Genomic DNA, 12,980 nt, shown 5'->3' with positions numbered 1-12,980 from the left:
GTGCCACACCTGTTTAGTGCCACACCTGTTTAGTGCCACACCTGTTTGCCACTGAACTGTGTTCTGTCCTTTTGGGTCTGTTTGTTCTGTCTGTAGAACCGTCTGTGGCAGCGGGATCACCGAGACTTCAGAGCCATCCAGCCTGATGCCGGCTGTTACAATGACGTGAGTTCACACACACATCTGGAGATGGTTCAGAACCAGTGTTGATGTTCTGTTTCCTGTGGGTCACATTGGGTCAGAAACCAAAGAATCAAAACACCCTCTCGTTTTGCAGCTCCTTCCTCCTCTTGGCATGTTGAACAACCCGATGAACGCCGTCACCACGAAGTTCGTCAGAACCTCAACCAACAAAGTCAAGTGTCCTGTGTTCGTCATCAGGGTGAGCTGTTGCATCACTTCCTGGTTACTCTGCTGCTGTTGCATCACTTCCTGGTTACTCTGCTGCTGTTGCATCACTTCCTGTTTACCCTGAGTTCAAGCAGCTGACTTCCTTCCTGTCTGCAGTGGACTCCTGAAGGGCGCCGGCTGGTGACTGGAGCCTCCAGCGGAGAGTTTACTCTTTGGAACGGACTCACCTTCAACTTTGAGACCATCCTGCAGGTAACCATCCGTCTGTCCACCTGTCTGTCTGCCTGCTTGTGTGTGGTGAAACAGGGTCACTGTTTCAGTTCCAGCCTATGAAAGGGTCCGGTCATCTATGATTAGATCGTCATCAGACAGAGTTCTGCACTCTTCTAAACACTGACTTATTCTCCAGGTCTGCTGAAGTTTGGAGAAAAAAAAGAATATAGATTTGTTTGTTTTCAAATTTTCTCCCTCCTTTTTCTAAAGTCTTATTTTATTAAAAAGTTGTTCAGACAGTGTGATTATTTTAATAGTTTTAGTTTACATTGTAAAACACTTTGTGAAACAAATACAAATTTAAATAGGGAATACTGACACCCAATCTCACAACCAGAACCTGAACCAGAGAAAGACTAGAAAACATTGTGGAGTTCAAGCATCAGAAGCCTTAACATGAGTCCACGCTCACCTGACTGACATGACTTCAGCTCACCTGCTCTTCCTCCCTGCAGGCTCATGACAGTCCGGTTCGGGCCATGACCTGGTCTCACAACGACATGTGGATGCTGACGGCAGACCACGGAGGCTACGTAAAGTACTGGCAGTCCAACATGAACAACGTGAAGATGTTCCAGGCTCACAAGGAGGCCGTTAGAGAAGCCAGGTTCAAATCTCCCACTCTCTGTAGTTCAGGCCCACGGGCCGCACGGCGCCACTGCCTTTTGCTCATCATGTTGTTGTTGACTGTCTGCCTGTTGAGCCATGTTTCTGTACTGAATAAAGTTATCCATATCTGTGAACTGGACGAGCCCCTGGTTTGGCTTAGACCGGGTCAATAAAGTTCTGACAGGGATCAATAAATAAAATGATCGGCAGCTCTGCTGATGCAGGGCCGAGCTGATTCGGCCCAAACCAGCAGCTGCTTGTCTCCTGATAAACATTTCAATTACACATATGCACCTCACTGTAGCCTACATTTCCCATAATGCTCCTGGTCAGCATCCTTATCCTTCCTTAGTCTGAGTGATGTCATCACCGGCTGTGAAAGTCCATTGACTCTTTCTGCTGTTTTAATAAAACAAAATGAGTTCATGAAACAAGCAGAGATTTTTGCGAAGGCTACAGATTATAGATTAAATAAAGTTTAAATCTTAATATACATAAGCAGCTCAACGTTTTTCAGACCTGAAGTTCTGTCTGTTCTGTTGGACAGTTTCTGTGAAACCAGCTGCCATGTACCGGATCATTGCCTCACCATCAAGTACTGTAGCAGCTGAAGACGTGCACTAAATCTTCTGGATCTGCAGTTGAACTTTAAAAAACATTAGGCATGGGTGCAGCTAAAACTCAGAAAATGTTCTGTACCCGTGTAGTTAAAATATTGAAGCAGGCTGTACTGGTAAAGTTAAACTGAAATAAATGGACCGTGAAGGTGCTGGGAAACTCTAGAACGTGTCTGGTGCAGTGCTGGTAAATGCTAAAGTCTTGTTACTTAAATACTAGAGAACTTCTTGCCTTGGGTAAACTAGAAAACATTGAGTTTATTGAGCATGAACCTCGAAGTCTTGAACCACTTTGACTGTGTTGCCTGGGGGGAGGACGGCCCCCAGAAACCATCTTCTCACCAGCAAACTAGTTGGTCCACTATAGGAGTGTACTGCTTAGTGGGGAAACAGTTTGTTTGTGACTCCTCAGACTGATGACGCCCTTCGGATGGAGGGCGAAACGTTTCTCAACAAAAAAAGAAACTATCCAGATGACCTGACTGAACTTTGTTGGATGTTTTACCTGGATTATAGAGCATGGACTTTGATGTCTAGAAGACATTGTGGTATCAGTGCGGTTAAACTACACAATGTGTTAGTTTTGTTAAACTCTTAAGAAATGGTTACTTGCCTTGGCAGGGCGCTCATCTCCAACGTGATGTTTGTCTGTTGCGCGCGTTTGTACTGACGGGGGTTCAAGGAAACGGCTCGGCTTGACAGAAATGGAGCGCTACCTCTAGCTTTTTAGCTTGCGCGTCTCTATGGCAGTGCCAGCAGTTGTCGACAGGAGTGGGGTAAAGACTGAAATGTGTCAGAGTGGTTAAAACATAGAAAACATATCAGTTTTGTTAAACTAGAAAACATATTTGTGGTTACACTCTTGTGATTAAAGTACAAACCGGATTCCAAAAAAGTTGTGACACTAAACAAATTGTGAATAAAAACTGAATGCAATGATGTGGAGGTGCCAACATCTAATATTTTATTCAGAATAGAACACAAATCACAGATCAAAAGTTTAAACTGAGAGAATGTTTCATTTTAAGGGAAAAATCTGTTGTTTCCAAATTTCATGGCGTCAACAAATCCCAAAAAAGTTGGGACAAGTCCATTTTTCCCACTGTGTGGCATCCCCCCTTCTTCTTCCAACACTCAACAGACGTCTGGGGACAGAGGAGACCAGTTTCTCCAGTTTAGAAATAGGAATGCTCGAGTGGTGGCGCAGAGGTTAGAGAGGTGGGCTTGTGATCTGAAGATCGCCGGTTCACGCCCCGGCCCCGACAACATCAAAAATTGTGGGTGGGGTAGGTGAAACACCCACACTTGCCCCCACCCTCATTCGCCCCACTCTGGGCCCATGAGCAAGGTCCTTAACCCCCACCATGTGCTCCCTAAAACAGGTCTCTCTTGAAAATGAGTTCTCGTGGCTCAATGAGACTAACCTGGATAAATAAAGGCTAAATGAAAAAAAAATCCATGTCTAATACAGGCCTCTAACTGTTCAATCGTCTTGGGCCTTCTTTGTCGCACCTTCCTCTTTATGAAGCACCAAATGTTCTCTATAGGTGAAAGATCTGGACTGCAGGCTGGACATTTCAGTACCCGGATCCTTCTCCTACGTAGCCATGATGTTGTGATTGCTGCAGAATGTGGTCTGGCATTATGGTGTTGAAAAATGCAGGGTCTTCCCTGAAAGAGATGACGTCTAGATGGAAGCATATGTTGTTCTAGAACCTGAACATAGTTCTCTGCATTAATGGTGCCTTTCCAGACATGCAAGCTGCCCATGCCACAAGCGCTCATGCAACCCCATACCATCAGTGATGCGGGAAGATGGCGCCGGTGCTGGTGGCTTGCCGTTCACCTCTGTCTGTTTTGATTGTTTTTTTCTGTTTTTGTCATTTTTCTTCTGTGACATAAACTCACTGCTTGTTTATGATCACCAACAACTTTTAAATATACAGTTATCCACTGCAAACTCTGCCTTGTTCGACCAATTTGGTCAGGGCTCTGGACCCCCACCCCCTCTGCTTGTTGATGTCCCGGTTTACCTGAAGCGTGCAGTGTTTCTGCCCGCCCGAAAACATCGCTCCAGGCGCCGTGGGAGACGTGCCGGCCGTCTCATGAAGATTAAAGCCAGCATCAAGCTCTCTGCTGCCTCGTCACCTGCTGCTGACCATCAGACGTTAAACTGTCCATCCGAATGCTTCGCTGATCCACTCAACTCCAGCTCGCTCCAGGTGCCCGGGCCTGGTTCACGCAGCGGGCGTGTGTGGTTTCGGCCGTCTCCAGTGGAACTTAACCAACTCCAGACTGTCTGCTGCATCATCTCCTGCCGACTATCTGCTGGATATTCACCTGTCCGGGTGCTTCGCAGATCCTGCTGGGTCCTGCCTGATCCCCGTAGTCGAGTCTGGCTCTCACTGCGGGCGCGCGCACAGCTGTGGTGTCTCTGGTCCGTGGAAGCGCGGTTCAAACTCCAGAAGTTTGAAACAGCTGATCTGTGCTCGGAGCACAGCTTTACCTTCACCTACTGGTCCTACAAAGATTGCTCTGCTGAATGTGCGGTCACTGGCAAATAAAACCTTCATCTTAAACAACTTTTTCTGCTCCAATGGACTGGACTTCATGTTTGTTACAGAGACCTGGCTCATCACTGGTGGGTTAAGTGTTTTTTCTGAACTTTTGCCGATGGATTGTGCCTTTTTTAATGCTCCAAGGACTTCTGGTAGGGGTGGTGGATTATTAACAGTTTTTAAAAAGCTCTGGAACTGCAGACAGCTACAGGCTGTGACTTTACAGAGTTTTGAACTGCTGCATTTTGAGCTGGGCCGCTCCAACCCAACACTCTGCAGCCTGATCTACAGACCATCCTCATACAACAAAAACTTCATAAGTGAATTTTCTGACTTTCTGACTGGAATACTGCTCAACTACGACAGGGTCTTGATTCTGGGGGACTTTAATGTACGTTTGCTGCTCTGAACAGCCTTTGGTGCAGGAGTTTCTAAATCTGATCCAATCTTTCAACCTTGTGCAAAATGTTGTTGGTCCAACTCATCAACAGGGCCATACACTTGATTTAGTTCTGTCTCATGGATTGTCTGTGGTTAATCTGGAAATTGGGGATGCTATTGTTTCAGATCACAAACCCATTTCATTCCAAACCTCTGTTATTCATGAGTCTAAATCCCCCGCTCCAGCCAAGAGTTGTCGAATATTTAACTCTTCAACCGCTGCTCTTTTTTCCTCTGCATTCATCACTGATGCTGCTTCAGTCCCTGAAACCTCTGCCTGTATTAGTACGCAGGAGCTGCTCAGTAGGCATGATGCAACCTGCTCTAAGATTTTAGACCTCGTGGCCCCGCTAAAAATCAGGCGACCAAAGTGGTCAACACACCCCTGGCTGAACGCGACCACTTGTGCAGCCAAATGTCTATGCAGGAGAGCTGAACGCAAGTGGAAAAAGGACAAATTACAGGTTTCGTTCATTATGTTAAAAACGTGTTTGAAAGATTATCAGAGCATCGTTAAATCTGAGAAGAACAAATACTTCTCCCAAATCATTGCTTCAAACTGTCAAAATCCCCGTGTTCTTTTTAATACCGTAAATTCCATTTTAAACGTGCCTCGGTCTGCCAGCATGGAGGCCTCCGTTGACATCTGCAACAACTTCACCAGATACTTTGCTGATAAGGTAGAGTTGATTAGGTCATCCATCCCCCTGTCCACAACTGATCCCTCTGTCTTTGTCCCTTGCTCAGCTGTCTTCAAACAGTTTGAACCCATTTCACTCCCATTTCTAAACAAAGTCGTTGATCAGATGAAACCCTCCGGTTCCCCTGCTGACCCCATTCCTGCGTCGTTTTCCAAACAAGTTCTACCCACGATTGGACCCTCTGTTCTTACTATTGTAAAAAGTAGTATTGTGACAAATGTGGTTCCCGATGTTTTCAAACATGCAGTAGTTCATCCGTTAATTAAGAAACCTGGACTTGACCCTTCAACTTGCTCAAATTTCAGACCAATCTCAAAACTTCCCTTCCTGTCCAAAATCCTGGAGAAAATAGTTTTCATTCAATTAAACAAGTTTTTGAATGAGAACAGAATCTTAGAAATTTTTCAATCTGGTTTTAAGCGACTCCACAGCACTGAAACAGCATTAGTAAGGGTTTGTAACGATATTATGATATCAAACGATTCCGGTCAATTTGTGGTACTTGTGCTCCTGGACCTTACTGCTGCTTTTGATACTGTTGACCACAGTATCCTTATATCACAGCTGGAACAGTCGGTTGGGATCACAGATGCTGCATTAGAATGGTTCCACTCATACATGAGTGGCAGGAGTTTCTGTGTCAAGGTTGGTAATAATATATCCGCCTCATTATCTCTTTCATGTGGGGTCCCACAAGGTTTGATTCTTTGACCCCTTCTGTTTTCACTTTATTCGCTCCCACTGGTGTCCTTCCCGAGGAAACATGGTCTTTCATTCCATTGCTATGCTGATGACTGCCAGATCTACCTGCCTGTGAAACCAGCAAGTGTTTGCTCCATTCACCCTCTGTTAAAATGTCTGGATGACATTAAGGCCTGGATGGCTTCAAATTTCTTAAGTTTTAACAATGACAAAACTAAAGTCATTGTCTTTAGCCCTAGCTCAACTGCCACCACTGATCCTGTCAACCTGGACTCTCTTCAGCCATATCTGAAGCAGTCTGGTAAAAATCTCGGGATGGTTTTAGACTCTAACTTAAAGTTTGACAAACAAATCAACTCTGTTCTGCAGAAAAGCTTCTTCCAACTCAGACAGGTAGCTAAGCTCAAGCCAGTGTTGTCCAGACCAGACCTTGAGAAACTAGTCCACACCTTTGTCACGACCCGATTGGACTATTGCAACACACTGTATGCTGGGATCAGCCAGGCCTCCATCTCACGTCTTCAACTCGTCCAGAATGCTGCAGCTCGGCTTTTAACCGGAACTCGTAGGTCTGAACATATTACACCGGTTCTGTCCTCCCTTCACTGGCTCCCTGTTCGCACGAGGATAGTTTTTAAAATTCTTCTGTTGACCATCAAATGCCTAAATGGCCTCGCACCCCTTTACCTCTCTGAGCGTCTGGAACCTTACGTTCCCTCTCGGGCCCTGAGATCATCCGATCAGCTGCTTTTGGCAGTTCCGAAAACAAGAAGCTCAGAGGAGATTGGGCTTTTTCAGTCATGGGTCCCAAACTCTGGAACAACCTGCCCTCCAACATCAGGCAGGCCACCTCCCTTCATCACTTCAAATCCCTGCTAAAAACACATCTGTTTTCTCAGGCATTTCACACAGTGTAAAATGATCTAGTGTTTTTTTTTTATCTGTGACCCTATGTTTTAAATGCTTTTTATTAATTCTTTAGTTATTATCATTATTAGTGTATTGTATATATATGTTTATATATTTTTCTCTTTAATTTACTCATTGATTGTTGTTGTTGTTGTTGTTAAGCACTTTGATAACTTGTTCTGTTTTAAATGTGCTCTATAAATAAATTTGACTTGACTTGACTTCTGAACGGATCGTTGATAACAACTTGGGCTATCCTTGTCCTCTCTGGTCCGGATGACATGGCGTCCCAGTGTTCCATAAAGAACTTCAAATCGTGACTCATCTGACCACAGAACAGTCTTCCATTTTGCCACACTCCATTTTAAATGACCCCTGGCCCAGTGCAAACGTCTGAGCTTGTGGAGCTTGCTTAGAAATGGCTTCCTCTTTGCACTGTAGAGTTTCAGCTGGCAACGGCGGATGGCACGGTGGATTGTGTTCACTGACATTGCTTTCTGGAAGTATTCCTGAGCCCATTCTGTTATTTCCTTGACAGTGGCATTCCTGTTTGAGGTGCAGTGACGTTTAAGGGCCCGGAGATCACGAGTATCCAGTAGAGTTTTACAGCCTTGACCCTTACGCACAGCGATTGTTCCAGATTCTCTGAATCTTTTGATGATGTTATGCACGGTTGATGATCCATCCATTTCCTTCCGCTTATCCAGGATTGGGTCGCAGGGGTAGCAGCCTAAGTAGGGAGGCCCAGACTTCCCTCTCCCCAGCCACTTGGGCCAGCTCTTCCGGGGGAATCCCGAGGCGTTCCCAGGCCAGCCGAGAAACATAGTCCCTCCAGCATGTCCTGGGTCTTCCTCTGGGCCTCCTCCCGATGGGACGTGTCCGGAACACCTCACCAGGGAGGCATCCAGGAGGCATCCTAAACAGATGCCCGAGCCACCTCAACTGGCTCCTCTCGACGTGGAGAAGCAGCGGCTCTACTCTGAGTCCCTCCCGGATGATCGAGCTTCTCACCCCATCTCTAAGGGAGAGCCCAGACGGTTGATGATAACTTAAAAGTCTTTGCTATTTTACGCTGGGTAACACCATTCTGGTATTGCTGCACTATCTTTCTGCACAACAATGGTAGAATTGGCGATCCTCTTACCGTCTTGGCTTCTGAGAGACACTGGCACTCTGAGAAGCTCTTTTTATACCCAATCATGTTGTCAATTGACCCACTTAGTGTTAATTGGTCTTCCAGCTGTTCGTTATATGCTCAATTTACTTTTTCCAGCCACTTATTACTACTTGTCCCAACTTTTTTGGGATTTGTTGACACTGTGAAATTTTGAATCAACATATTTTTCCTTCAAAATGTTACATTTACTCAGATTAAACTTTTGATCTGTCATCTATGTTATATTACGAATAAAATATTGACATTTGCCATCTCCACATCATTGCATTCAGTTTTTATTCACAATTTGTTTAGTGTCCCAACTTTTTTGGAATCCGGTTTGTACTTATATAACTACTATTACTTATAATGTGTATAATATTTACTTTTTTATTTTATCACTTTGATAAAGAGATTAATCTGAATGAGTCTTTTAGGATAGGGGAGTAGCGAGGGATCGGGGCGGCTCAGATTGGCTAGGAAGTAAGAAAGTGGGTCTTTAAGGAAAATAGGTTGGAACCACTGGACTAGTCAACTAGTCTATTCAACCCCTAGTCTGAAACAGATTGTCTTGCTGTTACCCAAAGCTGATTCCTCCTGTGTAGGAGGCTAACTCAGAAGTAAACCAGGGGCTATCCCTGCCCTTTATTCTGAATAGGCGAAGTGGAGCGTGTTCATTTACAAAATGAATGAAACTATTATGAAAATGGTTCCAAGCAAAGTTCACGTTGTCAGTTAATGATATGTGATGCCAGTCAAAGTGGAACAGATCCCAAAGAAAGGCTTGCTCACAAAAATGCTTCACATTCTGTTTTAGAATCATTCTATGTTTGAAATGAGGCATTTTTGTACCTCTAACAGCAGCAACTGCACAGTGGTCGTTTAGATCATTTATAAAAACTCCGAACCCAGTGTACTGATGTGGCATGTTCATGATGATAAGATCTAGAAGAGAAGATTTCACAGGGCACTTTGGATTAGGCTGAGTCCAGATGTTTGACTCTCCTCTCCTCTGTTGAGTCCAGATGTTTGAGTCCAGATGTTTGACCCTCCTCTTCTGTCTCTGCAGCTTTTCTCCAACTGACAACAAGTTTGCCACCTGCTCAGACGATGGTACTGTCCGGATCTGGGATTTCATGCGCTGCCACGAGGAGCGGATCCTCCGAGGTACTCAGTGGGACCAACATCAGGCCCACCCCACGATGAAACGTGTAGAGACTTTCTGATCGGTCCTAGAGCCTCAAACCTGATGGTTTGCTGGCTGACCTTCAGGGGCACCTGTAACAGTTCCTTCTTTGTTTTGAAAAGTTTCTGTGTTCCTGCTATAAGAACAGGTTGTTTTGTTCAGGTCACGGAGCTGACGTAAAGTGTGTCGACTGGCATCCAACCAAAGGTCTGGTGGTGTCAGGGAGCAAAGACAGCCAGCAGCCTATCAAGTTCTGGGACCCAAAGATGGGCCAGAGTCTGGCCACGCTGTGAGTTTCACACCCACACAACAGAGTCATCGCCTGCTGACTTCAGACTCACCTCTGACCTTTGTACGTCCTCAGCCACGCCCACAAGAACACCGTCATGGAGGTGAAGTGGAACCTGAATGGTAACTGGCTGCTGACGGCGTCACGTGACCACCTGTGCAAATTATTCGACATCCGGAACCTGAAAGAGGAGCTGCAGGTGTTCAGAGGGCATAAGAAGGAGGCCACAGGTTTGTCCACCTAAACGCAAGGAGTTGAAAGCATGAAACTACTCTATAGATTTACTAGTTCTCTGTCAGACTCAGTCTGCTGTCAGAGCGACGGTGTCCTGGGTCTTCTCCAGGGTCTCCTCCCTGTCGGACATGTCCAGAGCACATCCAGGGTCCATCCTTACCAGATGTCTGAACATCCTCAGCTGTCTCCTCTGGATGTGGAGGAGCAGCAGTTCTACTCTGAGTCTCTCCTGAAGAACTGAACTTCTCACCCTATTTCAAAGGGAGAGTCCAGCTCCCCTGCAGAGGAAACTCATTTAGATCTCCTGGATCCAGGATCTGAATCTTTCAGTATCTACCCAGAGTTCATGACCATAGGTGAGGGTAGGAACGTAGACCGACTGGTAAACAAAGCTTTGCCTTACAGCTCAGCTCCCTCTTCACTACAACGGACCGGCACAGAGTCTGCAATGAGGCAGAACATCACCCCAAACCTGGAGAGGACAGCACACCCTTTTCAGACTGAGGACTTGATCTTCATCCCAGCTGAAACCGCTCCAGTGAGAGCTGAAGATCACAGCACGATGACGCCAACAAGACCACATCATCTGCAAAGAGCAGAGATGGAATCCTGAGGTCACTGAACCACCGGACTCCTTCCGCCCCCTGGCTGCACCGAGAAATTCTGTCCATAAAAGTTATGAACAGAATCAGTGACAACTGGCAGCTGAAGGAGTCCAACTCTCACCCTGAAGGGTCTGACTTATTGTCGGCAAAGAGAACCAAACTCTTGCACCGCTTGTATAGAGACCGAACAGCCCGTAACAACGGACCTCCAATCCCATACTCACGGAGGACCCCCCACAGTGTACCCCGAGGAACACGGTCAAAAGTCTTCTCCAAGTCCACAAAACACATGTAGACTGGATGGGCAAATTCCCATGACCCCTCGAGGACCCTAGTGGGGGTAAAGAGTTGGTCCAGTGTTCCACGTTCCATGCAGTGGAACCTAGTTGGTTCATCATGGCTCATCTGAGGTTCAACCACCGGACTCTCTCCGGTACCACTGACCAGACCGTACCGGACAGTCTGAGGAGACGCTCCTGTTCGTCTCAGGTAGCCTCTGGTGTGTTGAACAGTGACGACATGTTCTCAGCCTGATAAATTAGTCAGTAGTTTTTATTTCCAGTTTTATCTCGTGTGTTTAAATCTAATCTATGACTTTGTTTTCTTTTTGGCCACATACAGCTGTTACCACATCTGGTCAGAGATCAGCTGTCACCCCTCCTTAAACCAAAACGATACGTAAAGTTCCATACGTGACTCCAGCTGACGGTAGTTTGATCATGGCCCATGGAACATTTTGAGCACTCAACCCTACTGTTCAAACTCCATAAGTCCTGGGGAGGGGGTGGGGGGGTGACGAAGTCTCCCCTGGTGGCAGTGAATCAGTGCCATAGGAACACGTACAGATGTTTTGAAATGTATGACCTTGTTCATGACTCTCACAGGGGGCGGGCGGGGCGCCCCCCTCAGCTGCTGTGAGGGAAAACACTAGCTGATGATGATGATGTTGTTGTTTCCTCATTAGCTGTCGCCTGGCATCCGGTTCACGAGGGTCTGTTCGCCAGCGGAGGCTCCGACGGCTCGCTGCTGTTCTGGAACACCGGGTAAGAACCAGGAGGCAGAACCTGAAAGCCCGGCGCTCTTTCTGTTCCTTACACTTGTTGTTTGTGTCAGTGTGGAGAAGGAGGTTGGGGGCATGGAGATGGCCCATGAGGGGATGATCTGGAGTCTGGCCTGGCACCCACTGGGTCACATCCTGTGTTCTGGTTCCAACGACCACAGCAGGTATGCACACCAGAACCTGCAGCATCAAGGATCCTGGCCTTTACAGTCTCCTCCAAAAGTACCGGCACAGCCCGGCAAGCCTCGTTTCTGTTCCCTGAAGACATTAAGATGCATTCACTTCACTTTATTCCAGTTCATTCCAGTTTATTGATTTATTTTTCATTTCATGCCAGTTCATTCCAGTTCATTCCAGTTTATTCCAGTTTTTTTTCCAGCTTGTTTCCATTTATTTCATTTCATTCCAGTTTATTTATTTTTTATTTCATTCCAGTTTATTCCAGTTTATTTCAGTTCCGGTAGTTTTGGAGGGACTGTCGGCGCTAACTCTTGTGCTCGTCGTATTCTACAGTAAATTCTGGACCAGGAACCGACCCGGGGACAAGATGCGGGATCGTTACAACCTGAACCTGCTACCTGGGATGTCAGAGGACGGCATGGAGTACGGTGAGCCTCACAGAAACTACTGAAGACCATGTTTGTGTTTGACTTGGTTCTGATGGACCTGCCTCGGTTTTCAGATGACCTGGAACCAAACAGCATGGCCATGATTCCCGGGATGGGAATCCCTGAGCAGCTGAAGGCCGCCATGGAGCAGGAGCAGAGCAGTAAGTTCTGGAAGCTGAAACAGAGATGATGATCAGGAGGAGGGGTCATTTAGGGGTGTCTACTGTCTGCAGGTAAAGAAGCAGCTCCAGAAGTGGAGATGTCCATCCCTGGACTGGACTGGGGCATGGACGAGGTGATGGGCAAAGACGCCAAGAAGGTTCCTCAGAAGAAAGTCCCATACGCAAAACCCATCCCAGCTCAGTTCCAGCAGGTACTCACACCTGTCCAGGTGACGATGATGTCATGTGACCACAGAGACTAAAGACATGCGTCTGTCTGCAGGCCTGGGCCGAAAACAAAGTTCCCATGATGCCTCAGTCTGCAGACCTGATCAAAGACCGAAGCATGGACCTGAAGGTGGACATGAAGAAGAAGACACAGGCGGAGCTCGAGCAGGAGATGGCAGCGCTCCAGTACACCAACCCCCAACTGCTGGAGGTAAACAACAATACACCAACCCCCAGCTGCTGGAGGTAAACAACAATACACCAACCCCCAGCTGCTGGAGGTAAACAACAA

General features: G+C 46.6%; 1 protein-coding gene across 1 annotated transcript in view; it reads left to right on the top strand.

Moving 5' to 3' along the window:
- Positions 1-12,980, top strand: part of wdr33 (WD repeat domain 33) — a 26,678-nt gene that overhangs the window by 4,310 nt on the left and 9,388 nt on the right. Inside the window, exons 3-15 of the mRNA XM_037681433.1 lie at positions 97-165; positions 278-382; positions 508-603; positions 1,080-1,231; positions 9,387-9,484; positions 9,666-9,792; positions 9,868-10,022; positions 11,596-11,674; positions 11,745-11,855; positions 12,205-12,299; positions 12,374-12,460; positions 12,533-12,672; positions 12,744-12,899. Of these exons, the coding sequence (XP_037537361.1) occupies positions 97-165; positions 278-382; positions 508-603; positions 1,080-1,231; positions 9,387-9,484; positions 9,666-9,792; positions 9,868-10,022; positions 11,596-11,674; positions 11,745-11,855; positions 12,205-12,299; positions 12,374-12,460; positions 12,533-12,672; positions 12,744-12,899 (1,470 nt within the window). The remainder of the gene's footprint in view (positions 1-96; positions 166-277; positions 383-507; positions 604-1,079; positions 1,232-9,386; positions 9,485-9,665; positions 9,793-9,867; positions 10,023-11,595; positions 11,675-11,744; positions 11,856-12,204; positions 12,300-12,373; positions 12,461-12,532; positions 12,673-12,743; positions 12,900-12,980) is intronic.

The sequence above is a fragment of the Nematolebias whitei genome, chromosome 9 (assembly GCF_014905685.2).
Source record: "Nematolebias whitei isolate Nwh7 chromosome 9, NemWhi1, whole genome shotgun sequence".
Taxonomy (NCBI): domain Eukaryota; kingdom Metazoa; phylum Chordata; class Actinopteri; order Cyprinodontiformes; family Rivulidae; genus Nematolebias; species Nematolebias whitei.
The sequence above is the reverse complement of the archived record's forward strand: the minus strand, read 5'-3'. Positions and strand labels throughout refer to the sequence as shown.